At 39.4% G+C, this 20,649-nt stretch overlaps 1 protein-coding gene across 1 annotated transcript in view; it reads right to left on the bottom strand.

The window, feature by feature from the left end:
• Positions 1–4,943: 4,943 nt before the first annotated feature.
• RUNDC3B (RUN domain containing 3B) overlaps positions 4,944–20,649 on the bottom strand; it is a 45,439-nt gene continuing 29,733 nt past the window's right edge. Inside the window, exons 9-11 of the mRNA XM_088533575.1 lie at positions 8,151–8,297; positions 7,677–7,792; positions 4,944–5,299 (exon numbers count right to left, since the gene is read on the bottom strand). Of these exons, the coding sequence (XP_088389701.1) occupies positions 5,154–5,299; positions 7,677–7,792; positions 8,151–8,297 (409 nt within the window). The 3' untranslated portion in view covers positions 4,944–5,153. The remainder of the gene's footprint in view (positions 5,300–7,676; positions 7,793–8,150; positions 8,298–20,649) is intronic.

The raw sequence follows: 20,649 nt of genomic DNA, 5'->3' as shown, positions 1-20,649 counted from the left end.
TGATTTCATTTCACAACTCTTTCACAGAATATAAATTAAAGGCTTTTGGGTTAAGTTTAAGAAAATGCACATAACCCTGAAACCATCGTTCAGAATGTTGTGACTTCATCTGTGAGCAGAGAGAGGGAAAACCAATGCTCTGATCGTTCTTCAGTGCTGGTTGGAAGGCAAAAAATGGACAGAAGCAGAGCAGAGTAACCCCTGCCGCTGTTCCGGGGAGAGCACGTGTGCCCGTTAGCTAGAAAGGAGCTTTGTACAGAGTAGGAGTGTTTCTGTGTTGTAATGCTTACACTGAGCAACTTGTTTCAGATATAGGTAAATAAGGTTTGGGGTTTTTTTTGTGAACTTCTGTTCAAAAGCTGTAAGCACAGATAAGAACAAGTCTTCCATGAATGCTTAATCATGCACCTAGAAACATGTGTCCTATTAAACAGTGTTTGTCCTTGCATAAACATAATACACTGTATCCATGGACACTGAGGGTAGAAGGAAATAGCACACTACTAAATAGCCATCAAGTACCCTAACATGATTTATATTTTGATGAATTAAAATAGAAATACACTGTAACTCACCAATACAGTAATACTGAATTAACTTGGAATAAACTTGAGGTAACTAACTTTGGTCTCTCGGTTTGTGTGTCATATAATGCTAATTCTGTTTGAACTGGAACACCAGCAGTTTAAAAAGGAAGGTGACATTTAGCAAGAAACGAATTTCCAGTTTTATCACTTGGAACAGAGATTAACTCTGGATATTTCTAGGAAACTTGCCAGAGAAAGCTTTAGAAATGCATCTGCTACACGTGCAGTTGCAGACAGCTCAGTCTTCCAAGTGTTGCGGTTATATTTTTAACTAATTTCCAGTCTTGTATACACATTAAATCCAAGACCCTGAGGCACATAAAAAGCTTTCACAGTTAACTTTGAAAAATTTTCCTCACAACTGAGGTTGTCAATTCAAAATGGATGAAGTGGTGGGGGAGTGTTGTACAGCTGGAAGTAGAAGGGTAGTTCTGGGTTTGCGTCTCTCCATGTATCTGTTCTCACCCTTCTGCTGAAAGCGTTCAGCTGTTGCCTTTGCAGGTGTTCACAAAAACTGTGAATATATAAAGTTTTATCTGTCTTCCTTCCAGACTCCACCGAGACTTATCATACATACAGCCAAAAAAAAAAAAAAAATTCTACGGAAGTTTGGGGTTTTGTGTGCTGCAGGGAAAGAATTTTGTGTCCTTAAGTTACCTTCTGTCAAAGTGAGGATAAGTTCTGCAGTACTTAAGAATGACTAGCATTTCTGAAGCAAAAAATAAGACGTATGTATGAATGGGAGTAATTGGAATTTTCATTGGGAAATCCATAAAGAAAGAATATTCTCTCCCATTTAGGAATGGGAGTGTTTTTCTTCCTTGCAGAACTTATCAAAATGGCAATAATGTGTTTTCAGTCTGACTGAAGATTTTTGTTGGATATTTAAAACAATGTTTAGGAAATATTTTAGGCTTCCACTGTGTGAATTAATTTTCTTTCTTTTACAAGGAGAATGATACAAAATGAATTCAATAAATTCTTCTGTATTCTTGCTTAATAAATGCTTTGTTCTCCATATGTTTATTTGCAGCTCTGTATTTTGGGCAAATGTGTGTTCTAAACTAGTCTTTAGATTCTTTTTAGGTTTCTTTGCAAGAGAAAGAAAACAGTTTTAACCAAAACTGGGGAAAAAGAGTATTTAGTGCCCATGAGAGCCCTGGGAAGCTGCAGGGACAGTCCCTGGGGGATTGGAGCCTCTGGGAGCACTCGCAAGCTGCACACGTGCCAAGAGAAGCGCCTCTGGAATCATTCCCAGCCCCAACAAAGGTTCCTGCTCCCGCAGGGACCTCCATGTCCCCACAGCAGGAGCAGCCTGTGGAGCTGGCTGGGGCGGGGGTCCCTATCTGCAGGATGGATGAAAGCCCTTGGTTCCGAAGGCCACTTCTGCTGGTGTAAACAGACACACGTGTTTCCATGGCAGTTTTTCAGTGGTAGCCAGCAATAGGACAAGAGGCAACAGCCACAAACTGAAGCACGTGAAGATCAGCCTGAGTTTGAGGAAAAACCTCTTTACTGTGAGGCTGACAGAGCCCTGGAACAGGCTGCCCAGAGAGGTCATGGAGTCTCCTCTGGAGATCTTCAAACCTGCCTGGACGCCACCCTGTGTCCCATGCTCTGGGTGTCCCTGCTGGAGCAGGGGGCTGGACTCAACCCTGCGCTTGGCTTTGGAGCCTGTGCGTTGCACACACATGGCACAAACTGTTCAGCACCTCTCTTGGCCTTTGGTTTTTGAGTGAATGAAAGCCTGCTCTTAATGAAAGCCTGAACTACTGTCACTGCAGCCTTTCTTTCACGCATGTTCAATGAAGTGATTGAATTTTTTCACTTATTTTAATGAGGGGGTTAGTTGGTACTAAAGCAACCAAAAGACTCACACGACAACTCAATAACCAGGGCATTAAGACACAGATTTTTGCTGTGTCATACCCAAGAACTGGACCCCATCCTGTTCTGCTATGACCAAGGAACCCCAGTGTGCGTTTGCCTTCCTGAAAACCTAGCGTGTTCTGAAAACTCCATTTGTGAAGGCAGGAAGAATGATGTTTACAGCGTATTTATGGGCAAAAGATGCACTCTTGGAGGATTGAAATTGATCTTCTATTATGATTTACAGAATAATTTTAGGCCTTATTTTATGAATCCCTAGTATAACAGAAAGAAATGTGGGACCATGCTGAATGAAATAGAGTCATCTCACCAACAGTGTAATTTGTCAAGTGGTCTGAACTTTATACTGTCTGACTAAAACAGAAACCAGTAAATACTGATGATACAAAATGTTTAATTTACATGCAACATTTATGGGACATCAAGGCAGCAAAACATACAATTTTGACATTTTTTCCCTTTTTTTTAATTAATAATGTTTAGAACTGAGAAAGACACACAACCGATTTCTCATGCACAAATGACACAAACTCATTGTGGTATCAGACTACGTAAAAGACTTAAGTTAAATGACACATAAATTTCACAGCAGTAGCTCCAAGAAAAGAGCCATCAGCTAACATGACTGAAAATCATGATTATACCCCCCTCCCAGACATGGATGCAGTGGGAGAAGAGGTGAACGGCAAACAAGAGGGACTAAATCACTGCCCCTTCATGTGGAATGATAACTGTGGCATCCTCACTCCCTCCCTGGTTCTGTAGTAAAAACGCCTCTCTAGTTTACAAATGAGGATGTAACAACACTACTGAACTGCCATGAGAGAACACCTACTTGATGCAATAACCTAAAAAAGGCCGCTACAGGAAGTAATAGACATTCTGACGGTGTATGAGACGATTTCATGGTCAGAATTTATTGCACAAACTAATTCGTTTAGGTGGGTCCATGAGGGCTTGAACGACGAGGTCTGGTCTGGTCTGGATTTTGCTGTGCTGCTTTAAAATACCGCATCAAAAGGCTGCAACAGTTGTTTACGCTGCCCTGGGTGCAGTAACTTCTGGCACTCTGGACTGCAGAGTCGAGGAGAAGCCTCTCGAGCCTCCTACATCCAGCAGGGCCCTCCTTCAAGAGACACGGAGCCCCGTGCTCCCGGAGGTTGCCCATTCCCGTGGCTTTTAGCCAAGGTGAGACAGGATTCTCTTTCTTTTGACCTCCTGCAAGTGACGAGACTATAGTAGTAGCGCCAAGGGTACCATAACAAGAGGCAAATCAACTAAAACTGTACACAGTGTAGTGACATGTTGTAAACATCTAAAAGTAAGCAAGAATTAAAAATCTCATAGTATTGCAGCTACTCATGTAAACAATTTATGAAACTTCTTTGGCACAAAAAAGCATTTTCCCTAGCACTTATAAATACAACATACATGCACTTAAGTTTTGCTTAAAAAGTTACCAATCGTACTGATATGCATTACCTAGATTAGCAAAATTCATAGATAAAGGCTTCATTATATCTTACAAAGAATTAAGAATATAGTTTGCAATTAAAAAATTAATTTGCAAACTTTGAAACTGTTGGGTAATCTGCAAAGTTTGTTTTATTTAAAAAAATGTCTCAGGTAATTCGTATCAGTAATTTAAACCAATGACAAACCATTTGAGAAAACTGATTTAAATAAGTTGTAGCATATTACCTAATTAAGAAAAACACCTATTGCACTACTGCAGGAATGAGAAAACTCTTTCACATGAGAATATCATCTTTGCATTTTCATTGCTTCCTCTTCTGTCATGCTCCTTGGGATATTCCCAGTAAACTCAGTCTCCATGTTTCCAGCAAGGCAACACAGTGCCAATAAATCAGGACATTTCTCATATAATTTTATACTATTGCTAACTCAGGTCACTCAAAAGCATTTAGTGAGCTGCTTCCACACTTACCAATTGCTAAGTTTGCCTGATTGAGATGATCAACTTGCATGTGTTATTCTCATGCAACTGCAAGAATTAATTATCAAGACATGCTGCAGGGTGATCTTTCACTGCCACTCATACAGCTCTTAATTGCTACGATGGTGGTGATAATTGGAATGCAAATTTAATGTTCAGTCAACTTCAGGAGATCGACTGATAGATTAAATACGCAATATGAGGTCCTATGTAACATACGCAGACAAAAAGCTGTATTTCCAAGTAAAATATTTATTTGCTTACAAAGACTGAAGTTAAGGAGTCCCTGTCTGTTCTGCAAGAGCTGACAGATATTTAAAGCACTGCAAAGAAGCACCGTGGCTGGCACAAGGCCAGCCTGTTAGCTATTAAAAGGAAGAAGAAAGCTCATGGCAGTTAAGTAGGGGACTGACTTCCAACTGTTTCATTAAAAAAAAAAAAAAAACAGTTGTAGCATCAAATTATAAGTATGTCTGGTAGATGACTGAGTTTTAAATAATTTAAGACTAGATAGAAATTTTGAAAAAGTCCTCTGGAAAGGGAAGTTTGAATGAAAACTGGCATTTCTGTGAATTAAACAGGTAAGTGCAAAAAAACCCCAAAAAAAAGCAGCATATTTTTTTTTGACTTAGAATGAGCAGTCCTCGTTGCAGGTCATATTACAGGACGTAAACCAAACGCATACAACACAAAAGCTCCCCGGTGTTGTGTGTATCTGCTCAAGATGGTGTTAGGCCCGGACTTGTCATCTCTGTTGTGGGACTTGCAAGATATTCACTTGATTTCAGACTTGTGAGAGATTTGTAGCTCGCTACGGAAGTGAGGGAACCACAGAGCCCAAGCAGTGACGGAGTGTCTTCCTTCCCTGGTGAGAAAACACGGGTTAAGCTAATCATTGCTACTCAACACGAGCTTACGTGACCGCAGAAAATTGAAGCAAGGGAGAATACAGGGTCATGTCCCCTGTTACGAAATACATGTTTCCACTGTAGCACGCACAAACTTCACACACACAGCTGCAGAAGAGGGATCATTAATTCCTCACCGTTCCTGCCTGGATGGGACAGAGCCTGCGGGCCCGGCTCCCGCCTGGGTGGTGGGCCCTGTCCTGCAGAGGCTCTACCGACCACGCGGCCAACAAGACCTACCAAATCAAGGGCTTCTTTTAGCTCAACGCACTGTAAATGCGAGAGGCATCACACCCTCAGAGGTCCCCCATTTTCACTCCCTGAGAAAGAAGTCAAATTAACAGGAATGCAGATTTACTTCCTTAACAAGGTACCTGCCTATTTTTTCTCCCCTGTCCTTCTTTCTTAATCTGAAGTGTGTTAAAATTCCACTACTGAAAGAGACTCGCAGGGCAAGAGTAGCAGTGCAAATACCTAACCCGTCCTTCAAAAACACCTGAAATTTAACACGAAATACACCTCTAGGTATAAAACTACCCAGGCAATTTCTCCCTTAGCGCGTGGCCTCCCTTCTTGTACTGCCCGCTCGCTCCCCTGGTGCCAGCCCAGCCAGTACCCGACGTGTTGCACAAGGCGGCCTACAAAACCGTCCCCGTGTCACCGCAGCTCCAGGATCCCCTGCAGGACAGAAATGGTGAGAGAACCACCCACAGTCAACTAGAACTGGATTTTAAAAGTGACTTAAGGATGACAGGGCTGGGAAGCCCGTCTACCAGAGTTAAAAAAAAAAAAAAAAAAAACCCCAAAACTATGAAATGGTGTTTCTTAAAACTGCATCTCATGTTCCTGACAGAAAAACTTTACTCTTTGAGAAGGATTTAAGGAAAACAACAACCCTCTAGGAAAATCTAAGTGACATGTAGTTCTCTTGCATCATTTATAGTCCTTACTAGCAGTTTTCAGTACATTTTGGGTCTCACCTCTGCCATTATTTGTCTCAATGACTGAACAGTTTTCCTAAAACATAAACTATACGAGCCCTTTTCAACTCTTAACTGTCAGAAAAATCTTTATTCACATAAAAAAATTATCTTTCAGAAGCCGTGGAAGACACTAAGAGTAGTACCTCAGGCACCTCAGGCACAGGCTCTAAATTCAGCAACGGTCCAACTAAAATCTCACTCATGAATTAGATCAGGTCCCTCCCTCAGCACTATTTTTAATCTTTTAATTAAAACTGCCATATCAGGAAGTGAAAAAGAGGAACTTGTGTTACAATACTGTGACTTACACATTAAAGCTTAGGTGATGGACCTCACTAAATGAGGAGTGAGATCATATCCTGCTGCTTTTAGAGTCCTGAAATCAAAACCTAAAATACTATCAGAATTTTTGCCACATCTTAGTTCACAGAAGATAAAACATCAGAACTGCAAAAAACAGTTGAAAGTAGATCTGCTGCAGAATTCTCTTTATAATAAGCATGCCATTTCTATTTCACTTTTTCTAAGCTAAACTGAAATAGATTTTAACCTTTTTCACTAAAAAGATGTTTTAAATTTCCCATCCTTCACATTTTAAAAGCATGAAATTTTAGAGTCATGAACTAGTAAGGCTCCATACTGCAGAAAATATTCAAAGTTAATGTATGATGAGATTAAAAATATATATATATTTATTTTGTTTCCATAGTCAAAAATGCAGCAAGTCTTGCAGCATTTCTCTGCTTTTCATCATAGTCCACAAGGTGGAGCTGTAAAACTCTGATACACAAGCAGACTCTGAAGGCAGTAGTGTATTGTAATTATGTACTGGCATGGTCTGTATCAGCTTCCTCTCCTGGTTTTAATGGCAGCAGCATTAACCTGCATCTCTGTAGATATAGGAATGCATAATATAAGAATGTGACGAGCAGCTGCCGATCCCGTGCCTTTCCTGAAGGCTTTCCTGAAGGAAACAGAACTGAGATCACTTCTGGAATAACCCAAACAAGTAGGAAATTAAAGGGCTCTAATATTCATGCTAGTTATAGCAGAGAGGGGATGGAAGACCCTACTTGAAATTGCCTCTGGTTCTGCAATGGAGAAGGAAGATATGCAACATATTTAAATAACAGCCTTAAAAACAGTGCAAAGTCCTGTAATTATTTTCCTTTCTGGGACTCTTAATATATGCAACCTTCTTTAAACCGACTCCTTGAAGAAACCATTTGCATAACAATGGCAAAAGTACTCAGTTCTCCTCCTTGTTCATGCTGAAGATTCATCACACAGAGACTGGACATCAGAGCTATGAAGAATGAAATAAACTGAAGCCACCAGACAGGCACTGTACCTTCATTTAACAAGTTTAGCCCATCCTGCCTTCCGTCTTGCGAGTGACCTGGATCCAGGGACGTTTGAGAAAGACTAACATCTGCTGAGAGTTGGTCCAAGCTTTGAAAACTTTTCCTGTAAAACAAGTTATAATTTTTAACAATAATGCATTTAAAAATTCAACTAGGAAAAAAGAAAAAAAGAAACTTTACAAGTTTATTTTCAATTCCACAGTAAATCTTTACTCTCTTATACACTTTTCTACTTCTTCTGTGTTTCCTAAAGCACTGTTTTTTTTTCCAGTGAACAAATTTTTGATTAATCCCAAAAAAAGGAAAATCTCACAGTAAGAAAAACTGAAATCTTCTGCTAATTGATCTTGTCCATGTTAATGAGTAATTCGAATAGGATACATTTAGGAGTTTGCTAAGGGAAACATAAAACTTTGAGTTTTTCTGTTCCTTTAAAAGAGCAAAGCAAACATTCAACTTACTCATCCCATTGCTGATTGTGCTTTCTGTAGAGTAGAGTGTCCAAGGCAACAGCATTGACATCCAGAGCTCCTGGGGAAGGCCACTGATTGGTGAGGTGAGTAGTTAGTTCTTGTCTTGATCTCAAATCATTATTCTTCAGCACAGTCCTGCGAAAATGAAAAACACTAAATATCACTCCATTAAATACACGTTACATTAAGAACAGCAAACAGTTCTGCCCAAGTTCCTCTTCTACTTTGAGTGACTGACCAATTGCAATTTCATAAAGCAATTCTTACAGTTTCACAAAACTCGAACTTTTTCTGTGGGAAGCAGCTTATAAAAGAAAAGCATATTTAGCAACAGAGAGTTGAAATAACATCCTTTCCACAGAACCAATTTAAAAGCATTTTAAAGACGCTTTCTGCCTGCACGATACTTATTAACAAGAAAATACCTTGCATGGGAACAGATGCTTTTTCCCTTCCGATTTTTTACAATTTAATCCATTCCATAAGATTTTTGAGTTTTCGAGGAAGCGACTAACACATCTGTTAACTCCATGATAGGCTTCCTACTAAAATATGACTTGTAGCTCTTCCATTTTCTTATAGCTTTACAGTTTCTAGCAATTTAATCTCCTAAGTTACTGCAAATGTATTAACTGAGTAGCTTAGATGCTTAAGTAAGTCTTCATCATTCCCCCAAAGCCAAATGATTTCTGCATGAATGTTAAAGTTCTGGAAATGAGGCAGTTACCAGTATCGGAAATTAACTGCAAAAAAGTCATGCAGAAGTAGGGGAGGTTCCTGGGTCTTCAGGTTCCAAGGTAAGATTTTCCTTGGCCCAAAGACTTTTTCCAGCAATACAGGCAACGTGCAAGGTACACCACTACAGCATAACTTCAGAAACAACAACAACATCTGTAAATCCTCAACGCCAAGAAAGCTTGGGGTGATACTGAAACGCTGCTTTATACCACGTTAGAACATGTGGTGTGAGGCAATAGCTGTTACCGTCAAGCCAAATGCCACACGGTTATCTGATACGCCAAAATGCACAGAAAATTTAAAAACTAATGATGGTACACATACCCTCCCATGAACTCACAAATAACACTGCCAGCCTATCTGTTTTTTACCATGCAATTTTGTTTCTAGTGACATTCACCCAGTTCAGACAAGAAGCTCAAGTGGGGGCACACAATATCTCCCAGAGAGTCAAAATCTCCCACAGGACACGGGAGGACAACAGCAAGTTCAGCAAGTAACTCTCAGTGGGTTAGAAAGAGACAGATACACAGAAAGAGAAAGAACACAGATACACAACAATTTCGCAAGAAATGGTAGTGAAGCACCTCTGTGAAAAAACTATTTTCAAAACTCATCTCAAGATGATAAATTTTCCCAAATTTTATGCAGGTAAACCATCAACTTTTCTCTGGTATGCTTTTCCTTTGGATTATTAAAAATATGTAAAAATAACTGAATATTTAAAATAAGTATAAACACAGTATTCAGCATGTACAAAATAGCATTGTATGCATTAAGAAGGTAGACAAGATATTCCCAGCAGGTTGCTGGTCATCCTACCTATTCTTTCAGTCCTATAAATATTCATCTGTTTATTCTCCTGCAGTTTTCTACAGTATCAAGAGAGATGTACAAGCATCTGCCTATGTATAAGCAGACTTTGGCAAGAGCCATGAGAACCAGAATGACCTGAATGACTGCAGGTCCAGTAAACACGACTCATAAGCCAAGATTTTATAAAGAATATTATGCAAAGGGATTCTTAAAGCATAACTTACATGGAACAAAATCTATAAACATCGCATGAATAATACTGAAAATCGCAAGCAAGCAGCTCCATTTTTAAATAGATTTCAATAAAATAGCTTCCTATTGATAGTGGTTTTGTAGCAACAACGATTTTAGCGAGATGCAAGACAAGGTTTGTAGACAATATACAACATAGGAGTAAAAGCAGGGGCTGGCTGCTAATCCCTTTACTTCAGGCTGGAAATAACAATCTTGAAAGGGAAATTAAAAATGAGAACAATGCCATTAATATGTAATTATCACAGAAAGGTGGCTGGTATATCGAGAGGACAGTGAATATTCATGAGGGTCACAAAAGGTTTTTTGGAACAAAAGGCCCTGGACACGGTATGACCGAATAGGGCATCCTGGGCCAACCTGGTGAGACTGAGGAGCACAGACAGCTTTGTGGAGAGCAGTTAGAATACGTATAAATGCGTAACAATTTATTAAGAGAGCAGAAGGAATAAACTATGTTTGGTATACTATACTCACCCATTCTAGGCTTGAAGAATTCTAGGTTGTCTGAAAGCTGCAAACTTTTCTTCCCCATCTACACTAGCTGGTATCATTTCTACCTAAAGTCCTTTCCAACGCTTTTACAGTCATGTTGGCAAAAAATAGAAAAGCTCAGTTTTGCAACAAATGGAGTTCACTTAGGACCGTAGTTCAGCATCCCATACTGACAAAAACTAATTCAAATATCACAGAATATAAAATAACCTCACAAATACTATCACCTGCCTAGAAGACTGTCTAGAAGAGACACATCAACTAGTGCTCAGAAGGCCCTGGCACTCTATGGACCACTTGCAGAACAGGTGTCAAAAGTAACCACAAAAACAAGACAATAAAGCAAGTTCTGAACTTGCTGTACAACACCCCTACCTCCTCTGGAAGTTTTTTTAAAGACCCACAAATTTAAAGGCAAAGCCTACAGATATCTAATTTACCCTGTGTAAATCTTTTGATATTGATCAAAAGATTATCAACTCCCAGCCATTAGACTGATCAGCAAAAGTAGCATTCAGTTAACTATGTTCATGTAGGAAACAGATCAAACACACCTTCTCCAAAAGAGGTGTTTCTAGAGACAGAAAAAGCATTTTTAGGAGAAGAATGAATGATTTCAAATGATTTAAGTGGAGAATGTTCTTCTCCCTACAAAGCCATACTTGAATAAGACTTCAGTAGACTGAATCCCCCTTTTGTACTGAGGATTGCTTAAATCTTTGCCTCATCACTGCTTTAGAACTCTTTAGAAGTTCTGTTTTGACCTGCAGGAAGAAAATAATTACTTTTTCCTTGCTCTCAACATTTTTGCCCTGAGCAATCTTCATTACCAATGAATATTTTTCTAAAGTAACTTCTGATCCTTTTCTAAAGAATTTCACATTAAAAGTTCTGAAAAATATTATTAAAAGTACGTATCAATAAATACTGAAAAAGATGGCAGAGAGAAAGACAATTTTTAGTTCTTTTGGAAGTAACTGCTGACCTACTTACAACCTTGAGAACAGGGTGTGTGGGAAACCTAGCAGAACATTCGCTGGGGCTTGTTTAAAGAGAGGAATCAGCGACACTGGAGACAGGATCTAACAAATTATTTTTCAAGTAATCAAATATCCTTTCTACTTTTGCAGGGCATGGATATCCCAAAGAACACACTTGCAAGAAGAGTCCAACATACACAAGAGCTAAGATTTCAGACTTTTTAGTGTTTTAAAGGTATGAAGCACACAGTGTGAGATTTTGCTCTCATTTTCTTGACGTTATGAGGTTTAAGTTTTATCACATTTTTTAGCCCCTTCCAAAAAATAAATAAATAAATAAATAATAAAAATCTACCAAAAGAAAGGCTACCTACATACAAATTCAAAATACTACTGCAACTAGTAGCTTGCTAGGGGTAAAAAATAAGAGAGAGAGATGAGAACAATATTCTTAATACTAGAATATATCATTAAATACAAACAAATGTTTGGCCTCATATAACTATACAGTTATATTCATGTTCTTAACAAGAAACAAAATTAAAACAAGTTCCTTGTAGAAAACAAAGAAAGGATTCGTTTAAAAAGTGCTGCTAATGAATTCTTGCCTGTTGCAAGGAACACTGATGATTCATTAGTTAATCACTAACTTACTCCCAACTTACTTATAAGTACTTGCTTCAAGCAGAGATATATATATGCTCCCTGCAGGTCTTTAAATGGATCCAAGGAGTCAAAGGAACAGCACAGTATTAACATCAGTTTTATACAACTAACCACAGAGATGTCACTGCCAACTTCTGACTTTCAGGCCTTAAACTGTGTACTTAGGTAGGGAAAAGTGAGATTTGTAAAATATTCTGATAAATACTCTTCTCCACTAGTGTTCACTGGCTCTTTCTTAATACTGTTGTTTGCCTTTCTTATTGGAGATTTTTGTTTTATGATTTTATGGATCTGTATGAAGCACACGCAGAGTATCACTGTATATGGTAAACACGCAGCAATAAAATGCAACCAACAAATCACTGCTCATTTCCACGCTGCCTCCACCGTCACCCTGTCCTTTCTATCACTTTTGTGCAAGCATGTGAGAGTAACTCACAGCCGAATGGCCAAAGTTTAATGCTTACTTAAAAATACATATATAATAATCGATAATGTGACGCCACATACAGTTCTGCTTCGGCTGGCACTTCTATGGGCAGCTCAGCAGCCTCTGCAAAGGATGAGGAATTCCATGTCAGCTGCTTCTCAAACCTCTGAATCATAAAATTGTGGTGTGACTCAACTGACTCACTTATAATAGGGGACCAGGACAAGAAATAACTTGCACACGTTGTTCCTGCATGCAGAGTGAAAATGATATAAAATCTTTGGGCATTTAATATACTGCAACTTCACTACCTCTGAGGGCCCAAAGAAATACTAATCTCAAGTTTGGACCAAGTTAAAACAGAAAAGCCTCATCTCAGTAACCACCTAGGATGTCCAGGTCTTCTTTCGGCTAGATAACAATTCTGACTTTCCCTGGATCAAACACAGATTCATGACACTGTAAGCTTTCTCTCAAAGACTCATTTAGCCAGATTTTTTTGTCTACTTAACAAAAGCTCTCTTTCCAAGTATTACTTCCCATTACCTATAAAAAACCAATAATTTCTTACCTGCAGGTTTAATTTCTCCAAATCCAGAAAATGCCAGTCCAGTTGGCAATTTGCCCTCCTACCAGCAGATGAAGACAGGAAATAAACCAAACATTAATTCCCTAAGAAAGGGAATTATATCAGATGAGTGCTCCAGTTCAAGAACTACCTGAGTAGTGAAAAGTAAAAGCGAAAATAAAAGCTTAAAAAAAAATAAAAACATTTGAATAAGAAAGAACAAGCTTTAAAACCTTTATCTAGGACAGGAAATATGGAACGCAAACTCATATTGATAGCATACATGAATATAACTAAAATCTGTAAGAGCAACTCTAAAATAAAAGGGAACTCTCAACCTGTTGGTACTGTGGCGACACAGTGTAACGTCTGGACTGGTACATTGTTGGACTTTGAGAAATTAGATCAGCAGGTATGAAAATGAGTTACTTACCAGAGGATTTTGATGTTGCAAAATATGACTTTTCAGGTGCCCTGTGCACAGACATGTATTCCCCAAATTTGTTGCCAGAGTAGTTATTTTCCAGCAGACTTTCTAACGGCAACTGCTGCAGTGAGAAAAGGCAGGCATGTGCTAGCACAGCACATTTTCTTACTGTGTCTGACTGGCCAGAAGATCTTCATGTGCAACAGCAACCACGCTAGCTGGGCCCCAGAACAGATCCCTTTGATGCTTCTTCAGCAATCTTTTTAGTCTTCCTTTCTCATCTCCTAGATATCCCAAAATACAATCCTCCAGTCACAAAATTCCTATCATCACTTTGATACAGTCTTGGACCCTCGTTGATCTTTGGAGTATCTTACAGTATCTTATTTTGGCAGAGATACCTGCAGCTTGACTCTCGGTTTCTAGTCCAATTACAATGGAAAATTTGATTTAATATAGACATCCAGAATAGATCAAGACACACTACATTAGTACATGAACTTTGAGCGTGCTTATGAACATGTTAGAGCAGTGCATGGTGGATAGCTCTTCATGTTTTCAACCAAATGATCAAGTGAAATTCGTCTAGAAGAGATTACAGGTACAACACAGCTAATCTTCCCAGAATTAAGTCTTAAATGAAAGCAAGAAAGATACCTAAATTAAACTAGCAACCACTAATTATTAAAAATCATAAAGGAGAGCTTTTAATTCTATTCTTCAACCATCATTTCCTTTCTAGTTGGAAAACAGTACTTCTAGCAGTTTTTTTGACCGATTAGCAAGCTTGCCTTTAACAAACATCTTGTTCAACAAAGCTTGTCATTCAGTGAAAAATAAGATTCGTGTCAAGAAGAACTTTCTAGTCACAGCTGAATTCCTTCTAGAAGGACACTTATGGGGGGGATGGGGAGGCATCAAGATCTTCTGCTGGAAGAGATCAGGAAAAATTCACCAAAAATAATAGTCTTGTTGAAAAAAAAATGCTATTTAAACATACATCTTTTAGATCCATCAGAGCCAGAAGTTGGGTAAACTTTGGGTTGGCAGAACAACTGCTTCTCTAAATTTCCAATCAATGTTAAGACAGCAACAGTTTCGGCAGTTTTACCCAACATTAAAAACTTAGAGATAGATCTTCCACATAAGATGACTGTCAAAAGCAGTACGCAAGCACTGGGACAAGAAAAAAAGTGAGGAGATGGGGGAAAAAAAAAAAAAAAAAAGGGAGATAGAAGATGGGTGTATATATATATATTTTTTAGTAAGTGCAGTAAGAACTTTGCAACCCATAAGTAGTAATGTAAGTTCTGGCTGGTATCTGAATATCTGAACGAGAATTCAGTCAACTACTGAACTCTGAAGCTCTGTCATGATGCCTCTAGAGTCCAAGGGAAATACAGGACGAAAGAAAATCTGATCTGAGAGGAAAGGGCAAAAGGAAGAGAAAGAGAAAAGAAGCATAGAAATGAGAAATTCAGACTTCTGGCATAATTTCTTCCACTCTCTCCTACCTAGAACCAGTCAAAAGTATGTAGGGAGGCAGGGGAGAAAGGAAGCAAAGAGGAAAAAAAGGTAACAGATAAAAGTTTTTGAGCTGTGCTGAGTGACTTTTGGATTAACATTTGGATAATAGAATAACCAAAATTTAATGAAGTGACTGCAGAATAAAATCTCAACAACAGGAAAAGCACCAGATTCAATACCTCAGCCAACCTCTTACTAGCCACATAGGAAAGCAGCTAATAAAAGGCTCTTACTCAAGAAATCATCCTAAGAACTACACTTTTTTTTTAAAGTATAACTTCAAACTTTCTTTTTTTGTACCTTTTGAAAGCCTTTTTTAGGAAACTATTTAAATCGTGCTTTATTTTAACAAAACATTGAAAGGCAAGAAACAAAGTACAATCTTAGCATTGAGTCTCAAAGAATGAAAACCATGTTGTATGTTAATTTACAAATACCTTCCATAATTAAGAAAACAAGAGCTTATTTGTGTGTGTGTGATTGCCTTTATCATTAGCAACTGAACTGCCTTGAGGCCTACAAAGGTTCAATACTTTTCATAACCATTTTGAAAAGGCTTTACTGCAGCTCCACTCCCAAACCTGCAATGCTAGGATGAATAAAATTCTGTAGATTAGTGCTAATACCCAAGTAACTTAAAGCTTTCTTGCTGTGCTACTGTTATACAATACTTTTCCATAAAAATACAACTAGGAGAGGAAAGGGAAAGCATGTCACTCTACACACAGTATTCCACGCCGGAGACTCAGGGGAGGGGGCACAGTAACATTACCATGGTAATAAATATGAAAAACATTCAAAGGAGAGTCCCTCTGATTCTCCAATTCACTACACAGATAAGACAGACCTTTTCCAACTTTTTGTGAAGATGATTCCTTACAAAAGAGTGGTTTTGCTAGGTAACACTTTGGAGTCAGCCTGCATTTTGATGCAGATATACCTACATATTTTGTCCGTGAAGTGAGAAACCAATAATTTCAAAAGACTTTAACATTATAATAAACCTTAAATTCTGTAACGTAAATTATTTTAAAAGCACTTTTAAAAAGTGGCAAGTGAAATATAAAGTATGTTAGCTTAAAAATATTGTATCTTGCAGAGTAAGTCCTTTTCTTTAGTCATCCTGCAGTCAAAACCAGAAAGTTTTGGTGTCCTGCATGGCAGTAACTCCGCCTGATCCCTCTGTGTCCTAGGAATAGGCTTTTCTCTGCCTTGTCTGAGGATTTGCTAGGATTTTGTTTTATTCTGCACATTACTTTGGTGTGTCTCTCCCTGGACGCTTCACTCTGACCTCCACGAGTCCATTTGCCCATGTACTATCCCCCCAAATGAACTTTTCCTAGTTATATTCTCAAGCAAAAAGGAAACCAGCATGTTTTCACAGGTCTCCACCCAGCTAAAAGCAGAAATTTCCTTCTGCCGCCTGACCGCACCTTTGTAAACAGAACAGACATTCAATAAGGCAAGAACCTTAAAAAGCAAACAAAAATTCCCCACAAAGAAAACCAACCTTCCACACAAACAAAACAGTTACACTCTCAACCATAATAAGCTTAAAAAAAAAAATAAAAAAAGTATATATATGCATTGAGAAAGGGGAGCAGCAAACAGACGGCAGCGCAGTGCTGCGGATTCAACACGGAGGCCGCTGGCTTGGGAGAGGCAGAGGGCACCGCAGAGGAACGCGTGGCTAATGCGCATTCCCATTCCGCAGCAAGGACCCGTGCGGCTCGGGGAGGAAGGAGGATTAGCATGCTGAGTTCTGACACTCTAGGAAATTCACCCAGAAGATCAAATGCTAAATTCTAATCTCCCAGTTCTTTTCAGTGAGAAAATAAAGCAGTTACGACAAATTGGATTTACTTAAGCAGTTGAGGGACTCAATTTCTTAGAAGTGTCTAAGTAGAGGACTATCTGAAAAGAAGGTAACGGAGCTAAAGAAGTGATTCGACTTCCTTATATCTCCAGATTTAGTTCTTGAGGGAGGATTACAGAACCAAGCAACTCGCACTTCAAGTTTTATTCACAAGCGGATTCACAGATTTAATCTCAAATCCGGTGCTCAGATCCCTCTGCTGCCATCCCCGAGGACATCCCCTGCTCTCGGTGTGACGGCAGAGCTGCCGCCTCTATCCTCTGTGCCCTCCACAGGCTGGTGCCTGCCCCATGCGCCCTCAGGCAGAGCCTTTGGCCCCGCACTCCACGGGCACTACGACTTGCACACAGAGCACCCAGATAAGCAAGTTCTCAACCCAATGGGGCACGATCCGTCCTTGGAAAGGAATCATCTTTGCAGGGAACAGCATAGAAAATCTTTCTCTAAGTACTCCAAAATAGATTGGATAGGACATTGTGTATTTCTACCAAAAAGGAGCTCATTTTGCCCAGGCTAAAACGCGTGCAAAGGCACCCCAGCGTGTGGCCTGCCTGAGTGAAGGTGCTGCCGAGGGAGCTGACGTGCTTTTCCAGAAGGCAGGATTCATCAGCTTGAGCCTGATGCAGTGCAAACAAAGCAAAATCGGTATGAGAACGCTACTCCGAGAAGCAACGCCTGGGAAAAAGGGAAGCAGAGGTGGGAGGCTGTGGAAATGAGCTTGACCATTCGCAGAAACAAGGAGTCTGGCAGATGCAAACGGCCTCTCAGGGTTGTGACTAATCTGTCCGTTACCGTGTTTACAAGGACATTTATATTAGCCAGAGAGGAACTGCAGAGCGTCTCACTGCCAGGTAGAGCAGAAGATTAAGACTATTTGGGCCTTGAAAGGACAGGCCGTTTTTGCAGTAACAATCAGGCAAGTTAAATAAAGCTAACCTTAAGATTTGCTAAAACCTAAAACAAATTCTGAATTATACATACAAGTTTAATTCCATATAAAACATGAGCGCCCCTACAGTTTAATTTGAATCTTATTTGTGCCATAAGCAGAGGCAGAATCCCAAAAGCAGAAGCGTTTTCTTAGGCTTCCTCCTTTCCACAGGCCCATACACAAACACCCAAACAAGCCAGTGACATAGGAGGAAATGGTAGGGGCAGATAAACACCCGAGAGCTATAAAAAAGTACCATAAGAAGAAGAAACTGAGAAATACATTTTGATGCATTTGCTAAACTATAAATAAATAAATAAATAAATAAAAACATGCCAGTTTGGACAAGGAGACATATACCTGGCACTGACAACTAGAAAAATACCTTTAGGAAAATACACACTGGCAAATATTATGCAATTCATTCTCATCATTTCATCAAAAAAAAACATAGTAGAAGCAGAATAAAACAAAAATTTTAAGCATTTTACCTTGAGGTTTTCACCTGTGCATACGATGCTTTGCTCTTCATCAGCATTTTATTAAAAAATCTTTTTTGCTAAAGGATTATGCTTTTATAACATCAATGAGTCACTCTCCAGGTGATGAGTCATTACCCAGGAGTTTGATGGAATCTCTCTTGTAATCACACATTGATTTTTAACATGCAAATATCACTTCCAGCTACAGAAGCTCTACTTGAAACTTTAAGGTGGCAGATGAACAGATAAAGTTTGCGATAGATCACAGGGTGTAAGGTAAAAGACAGATCCAGAATCACTCTACCTAATAAGCCTGTTTAAACCATGATAAAGAGCTGTAATGTAAGGCTCTTGTGGGCAAGCTGCTTGAGACACTGCGTGGTCATTGCACTGACTGAGCTACCTCGTCATCAAGGGACAGCCAGTATCTCTGTATAGGAGCTTAGCAGGGGAAGAAATGGAGCAAGAATAGCAGAGCCAAAAGCACTGTTCTCTAGTGCTCAACTGCAGAAAGTCCCATGCACAACCAGACTTGGTGGTGTTTTTCTTTTTTTTTCTTTTTTAAATTAGTGTAATCAATCACCTCAGGCTAACAACATGCTGTTTACTGGGCCATTAAGTAGCAGTACAGACTCCAGGATTAACTCAGCCTTTAAGAGGCAAAATGGGTCACAGGCACTTCCATAAGACCTCCTGGCTCCCAAACCACGGCTATAAACATTCCCATAACTGTTTATGTGTAACACTGCAAATATCTTCCAAACCACTTTTGTCCTTTGCTTTAAAAACTTGGGAAGGAAGCGGAGCACAAAATTATTAAGTCCCCTCCATGCAAGCGTGACAGCAGACATTTCTGAAGAAAGCACATGAGGGCCAGGAGAGGCCTCCTCGCCCTCTCCGCGTACCGACACACTCAGCCCTCGGCCACCGCTCCATCTGCAGATGCTGCAGATGTGGCAGCAGGGCAGGCTGGCCTCGATGGGCTGCGTTTTGTTCAGACCTATCAGGCTGATAATCAAGCGGCCAAGTGCGGCTGCACTTTGCTAACCCGATTTGCCACCAGCCGTCTGCCAGCAAAGTGAGACATCCAGGCCCCAGATGGCTGGGCATATTATTAAGAAATCCAATTCAGTTAAGACACACACAAAAAAACTTCACTTTTTGCAAATAACTAATTTGAGAAATTTTCAGTTTCACTCTATTCCAGGTACTGGAATATGAGAGATCTATAATATGGCTTCTAACTACATTTAAACTTGTGTTCAGGCTTGAACACAGGTTCAGGTTTATGAGGCAAAAGTTATTATTACTGAGCATCGTTGTGCCTTAAGTTTTTCACTGCAGCTGGAAGATAAAAATGATTTCTGACTAAGCTGTTTCTGTCTCCCATATCCATATTTATCCCACACCTTACATCAGGCCATCTTTTTAAATGTGAATACTGAAAAGTTGCTCTGTTAATAATCTGATATATAAATTGAAGGCCTCGTTGATTCCACAGGTGTTTTTTGATTACAAGCTCAGCAACAATAACAACCTATACTGCCAAGAAAGCCAGATCTCTATTTCTCTGGGGTTTCTCTGGAGGCCGGCTTAAAAATAGATCCAGCTTCTGCCCATATCCACTGTGAGTATATGTAAAACATTTTTGTCTGGGGTGCGTGAGAAAGACCATTTTGGAAACATCAAGTACATACCAATAGAAATTTGAAGCAAGAGACCTGCTATCTTAGCAGTGACAAGTGGAATAGAATAGAATAATATCATTAAAAAGAAAATAGAGAATGTTTATTTATAGTATTTTCCATTACACAGTAAATGACCCCAAATCAGATCTCAAAGTGTTTTACAAACATGCCTCGACACTGATACTACAATCAGCAGAATTACAATCCCAAACTTGTTCTTAGCTGTTAGCAAAAAAAAAATCAAAAAAAGGATTGCAGCATACATTCATGACTTTAATACAGCACTGATGGTAAGGGAGCGTAACACTGAGACACACAATGCCATAAACACTGCTCTAAAATGCCTGGATCATAAAAAGCAGTTGGCCAAAACTTATGACTCATTCCAGACTCATTAGTGGTACATCATAGTCTGCCAAACCAGCGCTTCACCCTTTGTCAGAAAAATCACAAACGAGCAACAACAACCACAAAAAACAGAAAAAGAATAGGTCTGAAAGAATGATTAAAAGATGTTAATTGCGACTGGGTTCATGGTCAGAAATCTGCTAGGAATTTTCCTTCCCATCTCTTGGCAGAAAAGAAAGCAGAGGCTCCGACTCCATTTAGGA

Source organism: Tinamus guttatus, unplaced genomic scaffold, assembly GCF_059628265.1.
Source record: "Tinamus guttatus ecotype Peru unplaced genomic scaffold, ASM5962826v1 Tinamus_guttatus_pri_ptg000509l, whole genome shotgun sequence".
Classification (NCBI taxonomy): Eukaryota; Metazoa; Chordata; class Aves; order Tinamiformes; family Tinamidae; genus Tinamus; species Tinamus guttatus.
This window is presented reverse-complemented; position numbering and strand designations above follow the sequence as displayed.